General features: G+C 35.0%; 1 protein-coding gene across 2 annotated transcripts in view; it reads left to right on the forward strand.

Moving 5' to 3' along the window:
* The window catches only part of LOC123262176 (protein sax-3-like), a 288,567-nt gene that overhangs the window by 124,127 nt on the left and 142,549 nt on the right, over window positions 1-21,891 (forward strand). For both annotated transcript variants that reach the window (XM_044724310.1, XM_044724309.1), the window contains exon 2: window positions 11,940-12,248. In XM_044724310.1, the coding sequence (XP_044580245.1) occupies window positions 11,940-12,248 (309 nt within the window). The remainder of the gene's footprint in view (window positions 1-11,939; window positions 12,249-21,891) is intronic.

A 21,891-nucleotide genomic window follows, 5' to 3' on the forward strand; every position in this document is an offset into this window, starting at 1 on the left:
ATCCTCGTGTTCTGTCCGTATGTGTGTAGTATAAGCATCTACATGCCCGCAGGTGAGTATGGACACTCGCGTCACTCGCCCGAGGCGTCGATCCTATCAAATTACGTACACATTCACCCGCACACATGCCACAAGCTAATAACTCATTGCAATTCAGTTACCTAAATATTAAGCACCAGTGATTGATGTTCATTCTATTGATAGTTTGCATTTTTTCTCAATCCATCTTTTGTTGTAAATTTATATTTATATTTATATTCATATTAATTACCAGTCAATCAATCATTTACTTTTTATTCTTAATCACTTTTTGGTCGGCGGTTGAGGTCTGCGGTTCGATTCCCGCTCGGTGTTTTTTTTTTTTTTTAAAGTTTAATTTCACTCCAGTGGTTTTTCGTCTCAATTTTAATTGCTTGAATATAGTTTTAAAAATTTAAATTATTTTTTTAGGCTTGAAAATTTATATTGTACATAAAAATAAATATGATATTTTTCCAGTCAACAAGCGCGAGTTTATTTATGAATAAATATACATAAATAGTCATATGCAGTGTCGCAACTTATAAATACATTATATTTATTTATTTATTTATTTATACATACATGTAAAATATCCAGGTACATTAGTTTGGTCCGAAATTTAGGTATCACACTGTACTGGTCCATGAAAGGTTGCTCGAGGCGATCACCCGAGTTTATTCGTAATAAATAAAACTCAACGCTCGATATCCACATCCTCGTATGATGTAAACTTTTTTTTGGCAGCCGTTATTCAAGTACACCTCATGAATTTGATCGATATTGATTTCATATGTATATGTAATCATTGCATGAAGAAACGATAAATAACTCAATAGAAAAAATGAAAAAAAACATTTTTTTTATTTTGCTTATTCTTAAACCAGTCGGGATATAATTTAAGCGATGAGCTTTAAGACGTATTTTTCAATTAATATGCTAATGTCCAGCTTGACAATTTGAGTTTACAACGTGGCCGCAAGATGTCATTAAATTCCCGCAATAGATTTGTCTTAGCATTACAATTAAGATGCTCGGGCGCGTAAGCGAATTAAAAGTTGTAAAACATTTCTTTATTTATAAAGTTACCACAAAAAATTATTGGAATTAAGGGAGTGAGAAGTATATCGTAAAGAAATCCAGTCACTATATTTATATTACATATATATTTTAAATATATATTGCATGCAATGTCCAAGTCTCAGCTCTTTGTATTTGTACATATTTATTTATTCATTTTTTTTGTTTTCGTATTTACTATATATTTATATATATATAGTCACGCATCACGACGGATAATCGTTTAACCGGCAGGATATAAATTATTTATGTTTTAAATTCCCATGAATTTTTTATGAACCACCGACACGTCGCACCGCATTTTGCGCGTTTCGCTGCGGTCTCATGGGACAACGATGCAATTTTATTACTAAAAATAAGACATTAAACCGCTGGATGAAATATCATTCAATTACCAGATTAACTGATTTTACAGATAAACATAATAGTATCGTTACCAATTATCAAAGTAACGTTTTAGACGTCAACGCTTGTATCATTATTCCTTATTAATAAAAACCCAATAAGTAAAAGGGTCTTTTCCTTGGTTATGGATATAATAATAATGCCAGTTAAGAAGCTTTCAATGAATCACTGTTTTGTTCTGTTTTTATGTCACCAATCTCGTATCCAACACAGCACATGAGTCACTTTGTTGGCGCCCATCGGACCCGAAAACCTGTCACTCTAATTCCGATGGAAGTTAGAGATAAGAATTAATATTTTAATCCCACATTTAGGGTTCTGCAGGGTCGCCAATCAATACTTACTTTCACTCTCATGGAAATCGATTTCTTCATTTAAAAAATTTATTTATCATATAAATACATTTAAGTTAATACCTTTAAAATTTAAAAAAAAAAATAATTTATCTTTTTTGATTGAAAATTCATATTCGTTTAATTAATTATTTTAATTATAAAATACCCAAGCGATCCATGATCGGATTTACCACTTTTATTCTATTTTCCTCTACTTTTTTTTAGCCATTAATTTATTTTTTATAGTTCGGTTGGACAATTAATTTTTTGCTGAAAAATAAAGAAAAATTTATATTAAACGCGGAAGTTTAATAGAAGAATTTAATAATCGAACCAGAAAATAGCAACTTTACGATGTGCAAGCGAACAATGGGTTTAATTGGTATGGTTGAACATATATATTTATAAAATATGAAAAATTGGATTAGCTTGGTTGTGTGTCACAAGCATATATGTCATGTATAAAACGATAATCGATTGGCCCAGAGGCTATTCAAATTGACGTTCAATTTTATGTGATGCAGTAGTTTAATTTATCGATGCGATAAATAAATTTAGAGAGCATGATGATATTATAATAAATATGTATCTAGCATACATCACTCTCTTCCTCCTGAGTTATTATTTAGTGAGTAATCAATCCTCGTTATCTTGATCAAATAAATATATTTATCTGCATATATTTATAGTAAACTCCGCGAAGCAGAGATACTAAGTAAATATGTGCATAAATAATTTAAAAGTTCATTAGTTATTTATGTGTGATGGGACGCATAAAACCGCGTAATGACTGGATAAAATCCCGAGTGGATCGAATAAAAGTCCAGGCAACTCTACGTGATACCTTTCCGATGTCTCGCTGTCTATCTAAATGTACGTGTATGTGCTAATTTATTTCGCTTTAGAACTTTTCTTTCAGTTTGCATTCGGCAATTAGCGTGTTTACACGCAATAAAATCTCCCGGGGCTTTATACCATAACGGTGATTACTAATTAGTAGATATCAATGTTCCTGGATCCATTAATGATGAGTAAAAAAAACTTAACTTTCAATTTATCATTGAAAACTTTGTGCTAAAATTAAGAGATGAATTTTTTATTTTCTATGTAAGTTTAAAAAATAATCATATAATTGAATTTCAATTTCAATTTAAGAACTTAGGTGTGTACTTTAAGATTTTTTAATTAATTAACATTTAACATTTCCCAATCAAGTTTTATATTTTACACAACCAGAATTTATGAGACCCCATAAAACTTCGAGTATGAAATTAGTCGTCAATCAGCAAATAATTAGCTTCTAATTATCCATAAAAAATCTCACCAGCCTGAAGCTGAATACAATCTCCCAAGAGAAAATTCCTCCTCGGGCGATAATTTTTCTTAGCATAGCGCCTTACATTCACTAATACAAGCTGAGAGTGTCCGCGCGGAGATACCCGGTGTTTAATTGCGTCAATTAATATTCGCCTTTTTACTTTTCCTTTTACACAAACAATAACCAGCTGACGAAGAGTAAATAAAAATAATATAATATAAGAACCCTCTCTCTTGTAATATTTTTCTGACCAACTCTACAATAACTCGTTGAAGCTTCTCCGTATAATTCTTTCGCTCATTAACTCAGAATAAACATAAGAATTAAACGACTACGGGTTAGCCTTGCTTTTATTATTACTTATTAGCTTTCACTTTATCCGGCAAAATCTCAAAATCTCTTAATTAAATAAACCCTGGGCGGTGTTCATTTTCTCGTGATGCCGGAGTATAAATAATAAAAATAATACAGTGGCTTACCGAGTTTCTGTTCTTAGCATTAACATGCTTCCAACTTGAATTGGTCTTCATTGGAGCATGACCCTCGTCCATGCACGAGGATAAATCCAACACAGGGCTGAAAGAGATTGATTCTTAAGATGGGTTTTCCGGCAGTTACTATAAGAAGAAGACGAAGAAGCAGAAAAAGATGAAGAAGAAGAAGAAGAAGAAGAAGGGAGTCGGTAGTCCGCATGTACACACCAAGAATTAAAGTGGTAAATGTATGTAGTGGATGTATCCTCATGGATCTACGGAACATCCACATCACCAGCCAGCGTTGGCTTCTTCTGTGGCTCTACTAAGGAATCTCTTGTACGACTCCATCACGCTGAGAATGGACCGCTTGATTGTCGAGTGAGTAAGTGCTTAGATGAGAAGGGAAGGAGCAAGACGAAATGGACGTACACGAACAAGACATGTATGCTCACGTCTTACCGTTAAAGTCTTATTAATTAACGACAGACTGCACTGGGAGCTGCTCGCTGGTGGAGGAGTACAAGAAGAAGAACCAGGGGAATGGAAGTAAAAGTAGAAGTAGAACTGCCGTAGGTCACGGCGGTAACACGAGAACGACGACAACGACAACGACTACAACAACGGGTACGAAATAGCGACAAAGAGCTTGCTGAGATTAAGACAGAGACAAAGATGAGGTTGAAGAAGACCAAGACTAAGTAAGCGTAAGCTTGTACCACTCAGGAATATCAAGACTGTCCGCATCCTTCGTCCTTTCTGCTCTCGATGCCCGTTTAGATATTTAATTAAGCTATCCTGACTCTGACTCTGACTCTGGATCTACTTATACTCTTCGACCTCCAGCTATTGCTCCAGCTCTTGATATTCCGATTCCTATTTCTATTCCTCTACGACTACTTACCAGTCAGAGTCCCTTTCGGAGAAGTCAACTATATACATTTGTATCGCGACAAGAGGGATTCCCACAGAGATCCACGAGCATAAATTCCTCCTCATTCCTCCTATCCGCTACTTTTCGTAGATAGAGCAGGCTCCTGGATCTTGGTTTGACGTGCAAATAGTTGAATTATCAACCCTTTGAGCTAATTTGCTGAATCAATCTTCTTTGTAAGCTACAATATTGAAGAACAATTAATTCATTTCCGTGGATTTGAGTTTGGGAATGGATTAAATATAAGTAGGGAGGTGTTACATGTGACGTTTTAAGTCGATAACAAAACAGGAAAAAATATCCTCGGTATTCATGTTCCTATTTGTTGATTTTTGGGATGAAATAAAAAGTAGAAGCAAAAAAAGAGTTGTCGCTTCTTAGCTCCTAGAATTTAAAATCAAACCGGAGCACAATACACGCTTAGTCCTTAAAAATTGGAACGTATTCCTGGAATCTATTTCGGGGTCTCGATCGTCCGATTCCTATTTTAGAGCTCGGCGGACTGGATGACCACAAAGAATCGAGAATTCCGAATCCGCTGCACTGAATCTGAAACAACATGGAGAAAATAAAATAAAGTAAAAGAGTTAAAAAGTTTATCTGCCGAAAAAAGGGCGAAGGCTGAAGGCTGGCTGGAGGCTTTTAGACCCCAGTTTGAATTATAACGAAACCTTATTCGGACGCTGTTAATAAAGGAACGAGGCGTGGAGAATTGAAAATTGCGATCGCGAATAATACTTGGGCCACACGTACGTCCTCGGTTCGCTACGGACCCTGATGAAGAATAAAGTATATAAATAAATATGTGAGACTATAAAAAATAATATAAATCCAGTATCAAAAGCTACGGGAGAAATGAAAGCTTGAAAGCTTTAGTGACAGGTTAATCACGGGCTTCTACACTCTCAAATCCACACAAGTCCCACAACTTTATATTATTGGTGCGTGGTGTGTCGAGCGTGGATTACCGAGTACAGAGCAAACGACGCGACACATCAAGACATCATTCGCTTCCAGCAAATTCAGAGATATATGTCTCGAGATAAATAAGTAAATAAATAAATAAGTGTACACGCTTGGAGCGAGGAGTGAGGATGCTGATCCTCTCTTTCCCTCTAAGAGGAATTAATGCTTTTCAGTATTATGTACGCACTGGCATGCGTGGGTGGCTGCTTTACGACGAGGGTCTCGGCCTAGTGGGATAGACACGTCGTGGGAGTACTTCTGACGCCCTAAAATTTAATCCACACACCTGATGTCATTTCTTTTTTATGTTCTTACTTTCTTTCGGAGAAAAGTCTTGCGAACATCATTATCAAAAATTTTTTATATTTTTAATTATATTATACATAGCTCGAGTACTTTTGGAACAACTTTTAATGATAATGTTGCTATTCCAGGATCAATCTTTAATAATTGTATAGATAAAAGTGAATTTCATAAAAAGACTATTACCAAAATAATATCCAAAATAGTGAAAACACACAAAATCACGTCAAGAGCTTTCTAATGATCAAAAATTTCACTATAAAAATGTCTGTTAAAATGTAAAAATGCCCGTCGCAAAGTTTTTCTCATTTTCTTAATTATATAGTCGATAGCCGAAAATCAATGGATAAACAATCCGACTAAAGGTATTCACGATCTCTTAAGAGTTTATTTGAAAGTAATAAAAGCAAAACGAATTTATTCTTTGTCTCGGCAAAATCTAAAGATCTCCGATTTCTCGCGATCTCAGAGTTTACATCATTGAATTTTATTGCCGACTAAAACTGATGCTCAGTGCTTCTTACAGAGTTTTAGTTTTTATAAACTTTCCTCTTACTCACTAGTATATAGAAGATTGTTGTACAAAAGTCGTGCTAGCGAACGCTGACGGGCGACACCGTAAATCGCCTCGACTCTCGGTAATAAAAATAACACAAAAAGAAAATTTAAAACTAAATTCAAAAAAAAACTTCCCGCGATATAATATTGTCTCCTCTCAGCTTCTTTTCAGTCCGGTTTTCGCGCCCAAGAATAATAACTACCACAGAATAAGGATGAGACTGGACCGAGTCAATGCAGCCGGTTGTCTTTTTATTCTGGGCTTTATTATTCATTTTTTTGCCCTCGAAACTGGTTCCGAGTTTGTGCTCGCCTAAAATCGACATTCATCGAGCATTCCTTCCAGGGTTTGCTAAAAACATATAACAAACATATTATTAAGTCATAACCATAACCATAACTATCACAACAATAAGTGTAATTACTGAAACTATATATGACTCTAACTACAACTATCTTCAACCAAAAATAAAAAACAGAATGTGCAAGAAAAAATTAAAACTCCAAAAAATCTTGTTACCCATCACTATCTTCGCAATGCGAGCAAGATATTCAAAAAATCTCCACCAATCATCCAATGATTTATGATTTTTCTTGCGTGTAAAAACAGGAGGCGACATTCCGAGCTAATTCCTCGTTACGCTAATACTTTAAGACCCCAATCAATCCGTGGTCTGATTGGTAGTTTAACGACTGGAGCTTTTTGCCGGTTCAGTCGGTAAGATCGATTGTCTGCGTTATTTGCAGAACTTGTTACTTTTTCTTTCCTCCTTGCAGAGCAACAAAACATACAAGAATGAAAGAGAAAAAGGAGGACAAAAACAATCTGTTTTTCAGCGGGAGTACTCGTGTACGGCTCAAAAAAGCCAGCAAAAAAGCTAAATGACAAGGTAATTGATAGATGGGTTCTTTTTGTTGGGTCACTGGTGTTGTATAGTGTTTTCAAACCTGGAAACGTGAGATGCGTCCGAAGTCTGAAGCCTCTAGTCCTCTCTCTCTCTTTGTGAGAGTGAAAGAAACGGAAAGGATTCATTCCTACGTGGTGGAACGCCAGACACGCGGGTTTTTATCGACATCGACAAGCTTCCAGAACCCGATCGGAATGCAGCTCTCGCTAGCATTAAAACTGTTCCGGTTTTTCTTAAGCAAATCTCGGATTTTGGTATAAATCAGCAGTAAAACCTCTCGGTGGATTCATTAAACTACCAAAAAACTGATACCTTCGTCAGGTTTAATTAAAATATAAAAAGGCAGATGTTCCAACGGAATAAATTACCGGGTATGAAATATTTGATATTTCTTTTTCCGTTTTGTGTTCGTTTGTTTGCCGTTTGGTGGAAAGCTGGCTCTGGTTGTTTGGTTGATCGATTTTAGTGGATACGGCTACGGCTAATTTGTCTCTTTTCTCCGGTTCGGATGGAAAATGCGGTGTAGATGTGGGTGGATCGGAGATAGGAGCAGATGGAGGCGATAGATTGAGTTGGAGATCCAGATGAAATAGTATGCTACTGTATACTGGAGTTCACTGTCGATGTTGCAAAAGTAGACGGTAAAGTGCGGCGTCGTCTCGTCGAACGGAAATGTAAAACCGCAGAAACCGCGATCGACGGTTACCAACAGAACACAACCCACCCCATCAGTACTAAACTCTGGTACTCATCCCCGTGGCCGGTATTTTTATTTTCCTTGGTCTCGACATTCACCACCGAGTCCAATGCTCGCTCTTCCGCCAACCAGTATCCATCGCATCTTACCCTATCTATCCTGGGTTCCGTTTATGAGGATGCAATATGCTCGGCTCTTCCCGACTCAACTTTACTTTACTTTTTAGATGATACACCCTCTGCTCTCTGCTTTCTATTTTCGTAGTAGCTCAGTGTACTTATAACCATAACATCCACCAGAGTGGCCTTAAAGCCTGGCATTTTTCCGATTCTACGACTACTCAATGCTGGATAAAAAGTCTACGTCATTTTTTTACAACTCTGCTTACTCGACAAATTTTTATGACATCACATCATACTCACTTTTGTAAAATCCAAAGTAAAGAGCAGACTACGTATTTTTCTGTCTCGATACTCATCGCCGTTTAATATGCGATATCAAAAATGCTTGATGGTTTGCTTTACTGCTAACATTACGATTGCATATGTGATGTGCAGAATGTATATACTAAAGCAAAGTTTATTTATTCTGTCGTAAAATATTGGAAATAAAAATAATATGAGGCAAATGTTAAGTATGTATAAGTATTTCAAAGTGCAGTATACATACTCAAGTACTAAAAATTCCAATAAGTGCATAAAACTCTACACATTCTTGAGATAAAAGCTTCAAGACGCGATACACTTTACTGTTTTGAATAAAAGGAGAGTTTAGTTACCGAATGTTTGGCATATTGTTCACCAGAAGATGGAGGAGTTAGGGAAATAGTTTACATAATTCGGATGATGACTCTCAACTATCGACTGCAGGGTTGAAGTTCACTATATACGTTTGGGTTCCAACTTCAAGGCATAGAGTAGTTACTTCCTCAACTTATGAACAACTCACGAGCTACAAAAATAATTTGTTTGAAATTTTTTCTTAAAAGAAGAAAAAAATAAGTGTCTATTAATTTCACATTTAAATTCTATTAAATTTTATTAAAAATAAATAACATACAAGATTAAAATTCCATAGAGAGTGTAGTCGTGCTAAATGGTGATAAATTGAGCAATTAATATCGTCTGCTCGTGATAGGATGAGCAAAAATAATAGCAGATGCGTAAGACATAAAGCCGGGATGAAGATGAGTACCGGGAGCTTACTTCCAAGCTGACTAATCATTTTCTCATCAGCCCTCTACTCCACTCGCTGGTCCGGGTATAATACAATATTATATTATATCGTGCAAACGCACATTTAGGACTAAACTTAACTCGTAACAAAACTGTACCCCGTGTATTAATACTATAGCTTACGACAACACGCACAGTTTGCACTGTGAATGTAAATGTGAGCGTTAGTCTACTAGTAGTATATTTTCTACGGTGGTGATGGTAAACCTGGAAACGCTAATGTCTTTATCACGAGACTGCGGAACTGCCCCTTATGGAGCTACAATTTGTTCCCTCTAATGATCCCTAGGGCATGGGATTTCACACATCCCGCAAACTCCGAGCCATTACAGCACCCAAAGTCTCGATAATTCTTCTTCTCTATTCGGTGGTTCCTCGTCCCCTGGTGATTGTTCTGCAGCGTATGTTCCACCAAAGAAATACTGATATTTTTCTTTAAACACCATAAATTTGCGGTTTTAGAATTATTTTCCTCTTCTGCCGATCTTTTTTTTATTACGCGATAATAACGTTTTGCTTTTTTTATGTTTTTGTTTTACTTCCGCTTAAATTTTATGCAATGCACACGTGTGGATGTGATTGAATTTCCCGGTTTACTTTGTCGAGCGTTTTACATTCGGATCCGACTACACTGATTCGGCTGGCAAAAAAGTTTAAATTATTTTTTTTCATTTTCTCAATTCCTTTTCAATTTTCGTGTTTTTGATGAATGCCTCGTGGAAATGTCACGCACGATCGCTTAAGGATTATTCGCCATTGACAAAGTTTTTTTTATCTCTATAAAAAACTCCCGGAAAAGTTTGAAAAATTATTTTTTACAAAAATTGCTTCAATCACATCCTAAATAAAAACCCTCAGTCGCATAAAAAAAAAATCGATAATTCCGCTTATAAACAGATAATTTCAAACCATTACATTCAATTAGGTGTAATACTATCAAAGAAGATAATTTTTAAAACCAAAATTAATCTCAAATGTCTAGACTTTTATTATCTCACAAAAAAAAAAAACAAAATTTCCAAATTTTTGCAGATCTAATCTCTATTTTCCACCTTGCCGGCATTGAAGCCGTAATTACCTGAAAATTGAACTCTCTCTCCCTCAAGAAATATCTCGTAAGGTCAGATCCTTGGCTCTACAAAAAATTCAATTCAAAGTTGAAGCCATAAAAATGAATAATAAAATATGACGGCCTTTAAAACAAAACCGGACTGAAAGAATGTTTTATGCATAATATCTGAATAAAATATCATTACGAAGTCCTTTTGATTCCTTGTACGTACCAGTTCCTTTCCTTTTTTCCGACATCGAGGCTCCAGGCAGTAGCCTCCTTGATCCAGACATCCAGACGCATGTTAGCTCAGCATCTAGCCGGCGAACTAGCAAAAGAAACGAGAGAAAACATCACCCCTTTACTGTTTGCTTTCGCTTCATTCCTCGCTTCCTCATTCCCTCTTTACACACTGGCTTCTCATTCCTTTTCTCTATCTTCCCTTTACTCTCACCCATCCCATACGCACACACGCAGCGCGTTCAACCCTTTAATATAGAACCAACTTCAATTGCAGCTTGGAACAGTAATAATAGTCGTCGAGCCCGACTCTTTACTCCTAAGCGAGTACCTGTAACGTTCAGTCTTTTGAAACCTCAACAAATATCACGATTACGGCTTCCTGTTTTTAATGCGCTTTCATTAAAACTATTTCCCCATTTTTATAATATTTCATTTTATTCATTTCACTTCATAATTTTTCTCGAGATAAACCCAGCTCGTAAATTGACGTTTTACGTGTATGTATGTATAAAAAAAATAAAAAAAAATAGAATAGGGGAAACAAAATGAAGAAATAAATAATATTTATATAATAAATCGTTTTATAATCGCCAGGTAAACTTAAACTCTTTTTGTTGAACGTGGAGCGTTGAGTGTTAGATGATTTGTAGGGATATAAGCTTTATCCTTTTTTTACCATTATTATATTTTTTGCATGTAACTCCAAGCAAATTGAGTATTCGTAGATCCATGTATAAATCCAAGTACAAGTAAGCAAACCAGAAGTAAAACGCAGGTAATTTGCCACGAACATTTCGTTTTGTATGTCTAGGAAGTTTTGATTGAGCTGAATAGATTGGGCTCCGACTCTGGCTGGAGTAAGGGCTGCTAGCTATGCTAGCAGGGTGATCGTGCGCATCGCATGAACCAGGAACATTAGGGTGACGTGTGCGTGAATGCCGTAAAATCGATCGACGTTGGGCCGGCGCCGTTATATTCCTCCCTATCCCTCTTTCTCTTTCTACTTCGCTCACATACAAGTACAAACACAGCTGATAAGTCTGTTGGTTGTTGAATATGATGGAAATGAAAAATTATCCTCATTCGATGATGGAAATTAATTAGTTCCTCGTATCGTGCTAATAGAAATAACACGGAATCAAATTCTCTTTAGAGAAATCTAAAAATATTTTCTATTCGGGTGTATCAACCCTCGGTCCATTTTACCATTTTTGAGGATGATTAACTGCAGCGTGCTTTCATCGGCACAATATAACTCAATTAATGGGCAGTCCATTAGTTTGGTTGCCAGTCGTTGAAATATTTATGTAATTATTTAATGACAAACTCAGAAATTTCACGGACCAAATTGATTGAAATGATAATTATGTTTGTTTGTTTTAAAATAACAATTTTATTTTTTATTTCTGTTGCAGCACAATTGCGTACGCCGAGAATAACAGAGCACCCATCGGATATAATTGTCGCGAAAAACGAACCAGTGACACTGAACTGCAAAGCCGAGGGGAAACCCGAGCCGACGATAGAGTGGTACAAAGACGGGGAACCGGTACAAACATCCCCGGGAGATGCCAAATCCCACCGCGTTTTGCTGCCCACGGGCTCGCTTTTCTTCCTGAGAGTGATGCACGGGAAGAAGGAACAGGATGGAGGAGTCTACTGGTGTGTAGCGAAGAACCAAGCCGGCAGCGTTAGCAGCAGGAACGCAACTCTCACCGTAGCAGGTAATTTTATTTATTTAATTATTTATTAAACAATGAACCCAACAGCATGGCCAATAACAGGGTTCCATACAAAATATAATTATACATAGTAAGTAGTAGGGGAACGGGGGGGGGGGCAAAATGGGCCCCCTAAAATTTTCAATATCCAAAAATATTTGGGGGCAAAATGGGCCCCCTAAAATTTTCAATATCCAAAAATATTTGGGGGCAAAATGAGCCCCCAACATTTTCAACTCTCGAAGTGTTTGGGAGGTATAATGGGCTGAGTAAACTTTAAAAACCAAAGAATATTTTTCAGTTAAACGTGTTCTAAAATTTTTGAATTATAGAAAAAATTATATAGGTAAAGTACGAACTAGGTCGCGAGTTAAATAACAGCATTATTTACTATATTTTTTGTTAAAAAACAATTTATTTTACAGAAGCTTGTGAAACTATTTTACAGAAGTGTGTGTGTGTGTGTGTGTGTGTGTGTGTGTGTGTGTGTGTGTGTGTGTGTGTGTGTGTGTGTGTGTGTGTGTGTGTGTGTGTGTGTGTGTGTGTGTGTGTGTGTGTGTGTGTGTGTATGAACGTAAACCTCTCATAACTTTTGAACGGCTCGACCGATTCAAACGGGATTGACAGCAATAGAAAAAGTTTCTTTGCCCCTAGATATTTTAGGATATTTAAAGTAATTCGCACCAATAAATTTTGAGTAATCTCGAAAATAAAATTTTTAGAAAATATTTTTTTTTTTAATAAATTTTAATCTGCTGAATCGATCGTTTTCAATAACTAATCAGCTCTTAGGCCTAAAAAACATTACAAAGAAAATTATTTGATTTGAGAGAAATATTTTTTTCTAAGAACAAAATTATCTTGAAGAGAACTTTAATTGAAAATTTTTTATCTTCGATCGAAACAATCAAATTTTTATCTAAACCCAAAACAATAACAAAATTTTAAACAGAAAATTTTTTTTCGAATCAATCAATTTTTTTTAAATGCATGCTTTAATAAATCGTCGCAAAGTATTGAATTATCATAAAAAAATTAATGCGATACCAATTGTATGAAAACCTAACAATTAATAGCACTGAGAGTGTGTATTGATACTTTGAATACAAGTGTCAGGATATTGGATTTAATTAGCTCGCTGAACCAACAAAGCAATAACTCGCTCTCGAAGAATTAATTGAAACAATAAACATAAATAAGTAATTATCGATAAATGTTATGAGCGATTAATTATTTATTAAATGAATAAATAAATAAATGATTTAATTATTCGGTTAAGATAATATATAAATATATAGATGTATATATTTCTCGGTCGTACCCGGTAGTTTGAAAAGTTAATCACTCGAATTTCCCAGATAAATACTGCTTGAAGCACTACTGCAGCCCGAGCGATTACAGCTATCGTAGAGTCGCATAATTCTCGTATAAAAGCTCGCGAGGACAATTAGCATTAATTACGATACGGATGTCGAGTAGAGTCGAGCTTGTTTACAATTCTAAGTGGTAGTTGTTGTTATTTATATACCTGTATACTATCCACATTGTACAAACATTAATTTATAAATATAATATATATACACGAAGCATAGTTATAGTTGCGATTATAGTTGCATGGTTATTATTATTATGCATACAAATATAAATATAAATATAAATATTATATGCAGTTACTGTAGCAATGTATAATTTCCGGTAGCACGTTCAGTGATATCTTATCCAGGTTTTTCTCGGTACGTGTTACAAGAGCATGCAGACTCACAAAGCACCGTAGCATCAGAAAAAGCTCAGTACTGTAGTACTCTGTGTTATTATATGTACAGTTTAGTGAAAGATGTTAAACTTTAATGTATTTTTTCTCCCACTTTCTTATCCCTCGGTGTGCTAACTCTTGTCGCGGTGATATTCAACCAGAGAAATTCCGCTTACGGTCTCGTTAGTGCTGTGTATTCAGATAAAAATTCCTGTTTTTTTTTTTTTTTAAAGTCTCTTTTATTACGCACGAGTGGATATCATTGCGCTGAGAAGCTTTAATGTTAAAAAAAAAACTATGACAAATGTAAAAGCAACATTGAAATTATTTAGGTCTTTGATTTTTCAGTTATTGAAATTAAAATTTAAATATTTGATACGGCATTAATTTGTGACATATTTTTGTATATGTGTGCTCAGTTATTGGTATTTAATCCCCGGGGGAGTGCGCGCAGTTAATGAAAATTTAATAACGCATGTAAACTGTTATTTAACAATATTTAATTGCTTAAAATCAAAATGTTATTTAATACTAGTGAATGTTATTGTTGCTTTGTATTCTGTATCGGAGTTGTGTAATCAAAGCTCTACTCTATACTCAGTATCGGGGTATAATTCGAATGACACATTTTATAGCAATACGCTCGCGATAAATTTGCCAATGGGGAGGAAGATAATAGAGAAAATGCCCACCAAAACCGAAATACGAGTACGTGTACGAGCACTCTACAATCGCTTTTGTGCAAAACATATAGAGAAATAGAGTAGAGGTAGAGATAGAGTCGTTGTTAAATTATTCTGATTTATGTAGGTCACCAAAAACTCAACCGTTGTTTGTGTATACAAATAAATTTGCAGATCGAACATGAACCGTGATATTTTATTCATATTCATAATTAAAAGCAACGGAGTTTCATTGAAAAAATTTACCGCTTTGCTGGATTTCATTGAATGTTCAACTCTGCTGCAACTATTCGGTTTTTTTTTAGCGGACCGAATTTTCATTGAAAAGAGCACGAGTGTAGGAACAGACTACCTTTTTCTGTCTCGATTACCTATCAGCTATAGCATTTCGTAGTTAAAGCTCATGTCTTTGACCGGATCAAGGGATACGGCGACCATTAAAAGGACGCGAGTGAAATTTGAAGCTTTACTTGAAATCCTGGAATATTATTAATTGGTGGCTGTTGGCAACTTTTTGACAAATATGCGGCGATTTTACGGTGTTTTTAATTCGAACAAAAACAGTTTCACTGTAAAAAAATCACGCCAAGTCCACTTTCATAAGACTATTAAGAAAAAAAAATTTTATTTCTTTACAAAAAGATATAAAATAAAAAATTAAAAAATCCAAGTAACCGATATGGTTGTATATGATTTTCGGAAATCAAAAAAAATTTTGTTGTAAATTTGAAAATTAAAAGAAACAATTTTGGAACGTATATAGTGTGCGTGGTTACGAAAAATTTCACTTTTTATGAAATTCCTAAAATCTATCTACTAGGACTTTTAAAAAAAAATTGAAGTACACAATGACGCACACCAAGTACGTTCCAAAGTTGTTTCTTTTAATTTTTAAATTTACAACAAAATTTTTTTTAATTTCCGAAAATCATATACAACCATATCGGTTACTTAGATTTTTTAATTTTTTATTCTATATCTTTTTGTAAAGAAATAAAATTTTTTTTTCTTAATAGTCTTATGAACGTGGACTTGGCGTGATTTTTTTACAGTGAAACTGTTTTTGTTCGGATTTCAGTATTTTTTGGAATTATAATAAAAATTGACAATTTTAATTTAATACATTGCCGATGGCAAACTATCCCCTTTAAGCTATAGTTCATGTAAAAGTTATTCATGCGCCGCCTGGCGTGTGTAATTGCAAGCTGTTAAATATCTTTTTTTCACTGTAGTTTCCCATCTATTATAAGATTAGCATGCATCCTTATATTATTTAGTCTCTGGCCGTCCGCTTTCTACATAAGAAAAAAGTTAAAATCTAAAAATCTGGGTCGCTATAGTTTGTGCTGATTATTTTTAATAAATTTAAATAGAAATTATAAAGATTATTGATAATAATCAAGTAATACGCGCAATAAAAAGCATGAACTACTATTATAAAATATCATATAAAAAAAACAATCAAAATAAATTTGAAAAAAAATTTGTAACCTCAAAAAACCGTTCTGCTTACGGTATATACACACTCGGTAGTCTGGCTTGAGAACGGAACTTGGCGCCAGACTCTATCGAGTCTGTTGATTCTTTAAATGATATTAACTGTGGTGATAACCAAAAAGTAAGCTCTTTAACCCTTCAGTACCCACGTTCTTTTTAGTGTCTCACTTACACTGCAGCGACATCCTATAAGTTGAATGTTGTTGCGTGAGAAAAATTCTTATAGCGAGGGTACTGAAGGGTTAATTAAAATGATAAGCCTCTTATTTTACCAAAATAATTAAAAAGAAATTGTAGAACCAAAAAATATGGATTTATGGCAAATCAAACTTAAAAGTAAAAAATAATTTCGATAAAAATTAAGTGATTAAAAAAAAATATTGGTTGATATTTATTGAGATTGAGTAATTATCAAAATAAATTTTCGTTTTTTTTACAATAATATATTTTACTATTAATCATTTTATTTTCACTCTCAACTTTTTGATCCAAAATTATTTTGGTCTTAAAAGATTCCGTTCCATTCATATAGGTCCAGCTAATAAAATCGTATCAATTAAAAAAAAATTTGGTATATTAAAACTCAATTCGCTCTAAAAAAGCAAAGTATGAAATAATTTCGGTACCATCATGTAAATAATAGATTAGAGTCCTGAAAATAAATGGAGGCTTGAATAGCAAACGGCGAATAATAAAAAAATATTGAGCCAAGAAAACGTCGGCAGAAAATTACTGTATACCTTTATGTCTCTTTATCTTCCTTACACACACTGAGGGCATTAGAGATATAATTTACCGTCTCTGGCGTATGCCCTCGTATATTATTCCACGAAATGGCGCCAGTGAACTTGCTGTAGGTGGCGAAGGCCAATCCTCCGAATACTTACTCCTCTTTTGCTCTTGCTCTTGTACTTAAATATTTAACCATTTTTTCTCGTGAATTTTGTAATGCGTTCGCATCGGGTGCTCGCGGTATTAATGCGTGCTTCGCTGCTTTAATGGGTACGTATGTAGAGTAGTCGTCCATTGTCCTCGTGAAAAAGTGGTAAGCTCACCTGATCGCTGAATACAACCGAGTGTCCGGTCTGTACAACTGGGCGCCAACCTATTGTTTTAGAGACCTCCCGTAAGATCTAACGAGCCACCCGACAGCTGAATTTTTATTTTTAAACCCTTTATTTTTTATTCCACTGGCTATTATTTACTTATTTTTGTTATTAATTCGCTTAGTCTTACTTATCCTCCTCGAAGTTACTTTTTAATTACGCCTCGGGTTAATTCTGCGGCTACTTCATTAGAGTACACGCATTATAGATATATAGAACAGAATTCTGAAAACGGGGAATGGAAATTTGCGGGACTGTAAACAAGGTATCGTATGACATGGAAAATAAATAAGTGCCGTATAATGTTCGAATTATATGCACCGTGTGTAAGTCGAGCATTGAGACAGGTAATCCAAGATACACACACTTATATCAAGAATTAAGCAGGAGAAGACAGTAGCGTGTAAGGAGTAATATAATGCAAGTTAATTCGACCTCACTTAGTCCTTCTCATCGCAAACATTAACAAGTCCCTTGTAAATTGATACTTTTCATTTTGGAGCCTTTCCAGTCACTCAGCGTTGTACGCTGGCTGGTTGTTTTTTTGTTCACCTGGATTATCATTATCATCCAATACTTACTTCGCAATTTTAAGATCTAGTCACAATTACCCGTGAAAAAATTTTCTTTATTTTACCACTCAATTTTCTTCAATAATATGTATCATTCTTTCTAAAATCAAAATTTTTTTTTGTCGCCTGAAAAAATGTTTTTGGTTCATTTAAAAAAAAAAAAATTAGGAAAACGGTTGACCCTGAAGGCCATCCCTGCAACTTCCCGCTAATTCCATACTTAGGCGCTTAAAATTGTACCAATGACGTTTTTGAGCTCTTCGAGCTCAAAAATACAATTTATGGGTTATTTTGAGCTCTCCGAGCTCAAAGAGATTGCTTTCCTATACTTTAAAGCTCTTCGAGCTCAAAAGTCTGATAGAAATTTGATAAGACACTATTTTTTGAATTTTTAAACCGCAATAACTTTTGAATGAATAAACCGATTTTTACGCGGTTAGAAGCATTCGACGCAGTTTTTTAAGCCTCACAAAGAATCTCAAATTTTGAATTGATCGCGCTAGGAATTTTAGAGTTATTCCGAAAAAACACTTTTTTCGGTTTTCTTTCGTTCACGATATCTCTCGACCGGACTGGTGGCGATCGACGTGGTTTTTTGAGGTTAAGAGCTGATTAGTTGTTGGAATTGAACTTTTAAGCCGTTTAAAAGTTATTCCAAAAAAACCACATTTGAAAAAAAATTTTTTTTCAGTTTTTTTAAGATTTCTCAAAATCTATTGATCTGAATCGGTCCAAATAGTTTTCAAAATCTAAGTTTGGTCAAGCCCTTTCGAATGGCATCAACCGCGATGAAATCGGTCAAGCCGTTCAAAAGTTATAAGCGGTTTACATACTTTCACACACACACATATACAGACACCGTGACAACCTCGCGGGGATAGTCAGGGAAGCTTCCTGTGACCTTCAAACGTCGAGATCTGATGAAAACTCGATTTTTGCAAAACGGGGTGAAAACAATAACTTCCCGATTTTTGAAAATCTTCGATTTTCTTAGCGGGAAGTTAAAAATTATCAGATTATTTTGGACCAGTCTGATATATACAATCCAATTTTTATCAGGTCATATCAAATATTATAAGTGAACATATCTGGTAAAAACTTTCTTCTTATAAAAAAAAAAGTTTACAATTGATAAAAGCCAAGTTTATTTTGAAAGTTGTTGATTTATTTGCACACATTTTTATGATATATTTATGTTGTTAAAGTATATTGAGCAATAAGTATAGTGGAAGTATGATCATGATTATGATTGTGATTGTGATCGAGTTTGAGCGTGGTACCTTGATGAAAAATAAATGACAAAGCATATCTCATAACTTTCTATCCCCGAGTTGGTTAAATCAGCGATACATTAAGATTGAGCTGGTATTGATATTGATTGAACTAAATAATTTTTTTGACGTCTCTATTTGATCAAGTTATTAAATCGTAACTCTTTGTAGATAGTAAAGGGTTAAGTATATTGGAGGCAGATCTGAGATGTAATAAAATAGAGTAGAGAAATAGATTAATTTAAAGGAGTTTCAATCAGGAGCAGGCAGTGACGATGATAATGCTCTATGGGATAATCATTATATTAAACGTACGTTCTATTAAATGATTGCCGGGCTCTGACGAGGCATTTTTATAACTGATCGAAATCATTTCGCGTGAGTCAGCGGTCTTGAAGGAAAAGACTCTGCGACAAACTTTACTTCACATTATCTTATATTATATTAAGTAGACAGAGAAGAGACTAGAGTTGAGATTTTTCAGTAAAACTTGGATTCTACTTTAATTGAATATCTATTTCTTCAAGCACAGTTCTCTGGTATCTGGTTAGCAACCGGATTCTCACTGATCGAACTTTCTTTATAAGAATAGCTCAAGATAAATTTTAAATTAAATAACCGCGGGAGTTTTTAAACCTTATAACTTGTATAAGAAAGAGTAAAGTTGTTGTTTCCGAAGTAATTGTCTAACTTTATTCAAAATATTATTTATACACCGGGTGCATTAAGGACAAATGAATTTACCGAGGAATCTCGGAATTATTTTCATTTTCAAAGACAGCAATCCATTGTCGAATAATTTAATCAGAACGTCGATCGCAATGCAATATCCATTAGCTAATAAAATTCCGAAGCGATAAAGGACAAACTGCAGAGAACAGACTGGAGACTGGAGACTGTCGGCATGCTATACTATGCTATGGTAGCACGGTGGTGTGTTCATCTAGCTCACCAGCACGAGATAACTTAGTTCTAGCTGCAGGCACTCCATCAACTAATGAGACGCGAGAAAACCCGGCTGCATCACGGCCCTAATAAATATAGCTATATATATGTATGTCTCTACAGTAAAGTCTTCTGTAGACCGTCTGTACTAAGTATTATACAGGAGTAGGAGTTGTTACTTATTCAGTACTTATACACGAGAGAAACCTCCAGAGAGTACTGATGCGGTCAACAAGATCTACAAGTCTACGAGTCAAGTAATAAGGGGCTAATTAAGACAGTGACATGTCTGTTGAAAATCATCTGTCCACTCTGTCACACTTTATTTAACAACATCACCACTATTACTCTTTTAGGTCAAATGAAAATTATTTCAAAAAATTTAACAGCAAATAATGATATTAAATTAAGTTTAAAATCTTTAAGATTGGACCTAAGGCGAGAGTAATAAATAAACTTACGTGTCAAGTCGATCGTTTGATTCCTGAATTGATGATTATCGGGCAGCGCGTGGGAAACCTACTGGCACGGTACGTCAGGAAGCCCTACGTGATCGTTTTATTAAAGTTTAAACGGAGAGAAAAAATTTAAAAGAGCTTACATTAAGATAGAATCATATGAGCTACGGATTGAGTGATGTCAGTACATCAAACTAGTTGTGTGTGGAATATTTATCAGTGTTGTATATAGTATAAGTAACAGTAACAGTAAGAGGTAGAGCGAGAGCAAAGGTAGAGTTGTGAGCGGCAATCAAAACTACAAAACGTGTTTTTACATCAGACGAGTTATGTTAAGAAGTGGTTAACAACCGCGACGAGATTGACGCATTTATGGGATTAATGAATAATAAAAAGTTAATAATGGCTCTAAATTACTCAGGTGCTTTGATAATAAATATTATACCACCTGATTATCTCATTGATCATAAGTTTGTAACTTTATTGGACGAGAGTATTCGGTAGCTGTTTTATTTCTGTTTGTATCGAGCGCTTAACTTTAACTTTTGAGAGCAGAGTCTGATAGTTACTATACGTGAAAAAGATCCCAGTACGGATTTTACACACTTTTTAGTGTTTTATTGAAAACCGATAGTTCTTGGTAGAAAAAAATTACAAGCTTCTTTGCTCAAACTTACGACACATCAATAAAAAGTTCCCAATAAAAAGTATCCCCGATACTGTATTTTAAACAATCGGTTTTTAGTTTTTTGAGATACTCATTTTCGAAGGAACAAATTGCAGAGTGATTTGATTTTATAGCCGCTAAATCAACAGATGTAATACTATTATCCGGACCGATATATCTATTTATAAATACAACCTGTCCTGACGCAAAAGCAGTTGTTTAATTTAGGATAGGGTTTGCTAGTCGTAGAGCAACCAACAATTTCGATAAGGTCATCGTGGGTTCTTCAAACAGAATTTCACCTCTTCATCTTCATCTTCGTCATGTTTTTGTTCTTATTGGATGTATTGGTTGGTCGAGCTTGTAGTTTCAAGCCCGAGGGCTTCGATAAGTCGATTTGATGGCGACCCATGAAGGGCTTCCAAGAATTCGACCCCACGTGCACCGAACAAAGTAAGAAACTCAGCATCACCAATGAAACGAATGCAATCACCCCATAATTTAGATAACTCTTATTTAGTGACTCGACCTTCAGTGTATCATCCAGTTCTAACACTGCAATGCTTTTTAGCACTCGCCGAAAGATAATAGCTTGAAGATTAAGTTGTAGATCCTCAGTGTGACTCGGAATACATAAAATAAGAGCTCACCGGCGATCAGTAGCCGGTTTTCGGGTTTGGATTGGTTTACGGGC

This window comes from Cotesia glomerata, linkage group LG3 (genome assembly GCF_020080835.1).
Source record: "Cotesia glomerata isolate CgM1 linkage group LG3, MPM_Cglom_v2.3, whole genome shotgun sequence".
Classification (NCBI taxonomy): Eukaryota; Metazoa; Arthropoda; class Insecta; order Hymenoptera; family Braconidae; genus Cotesia; species Cotesia glomerata.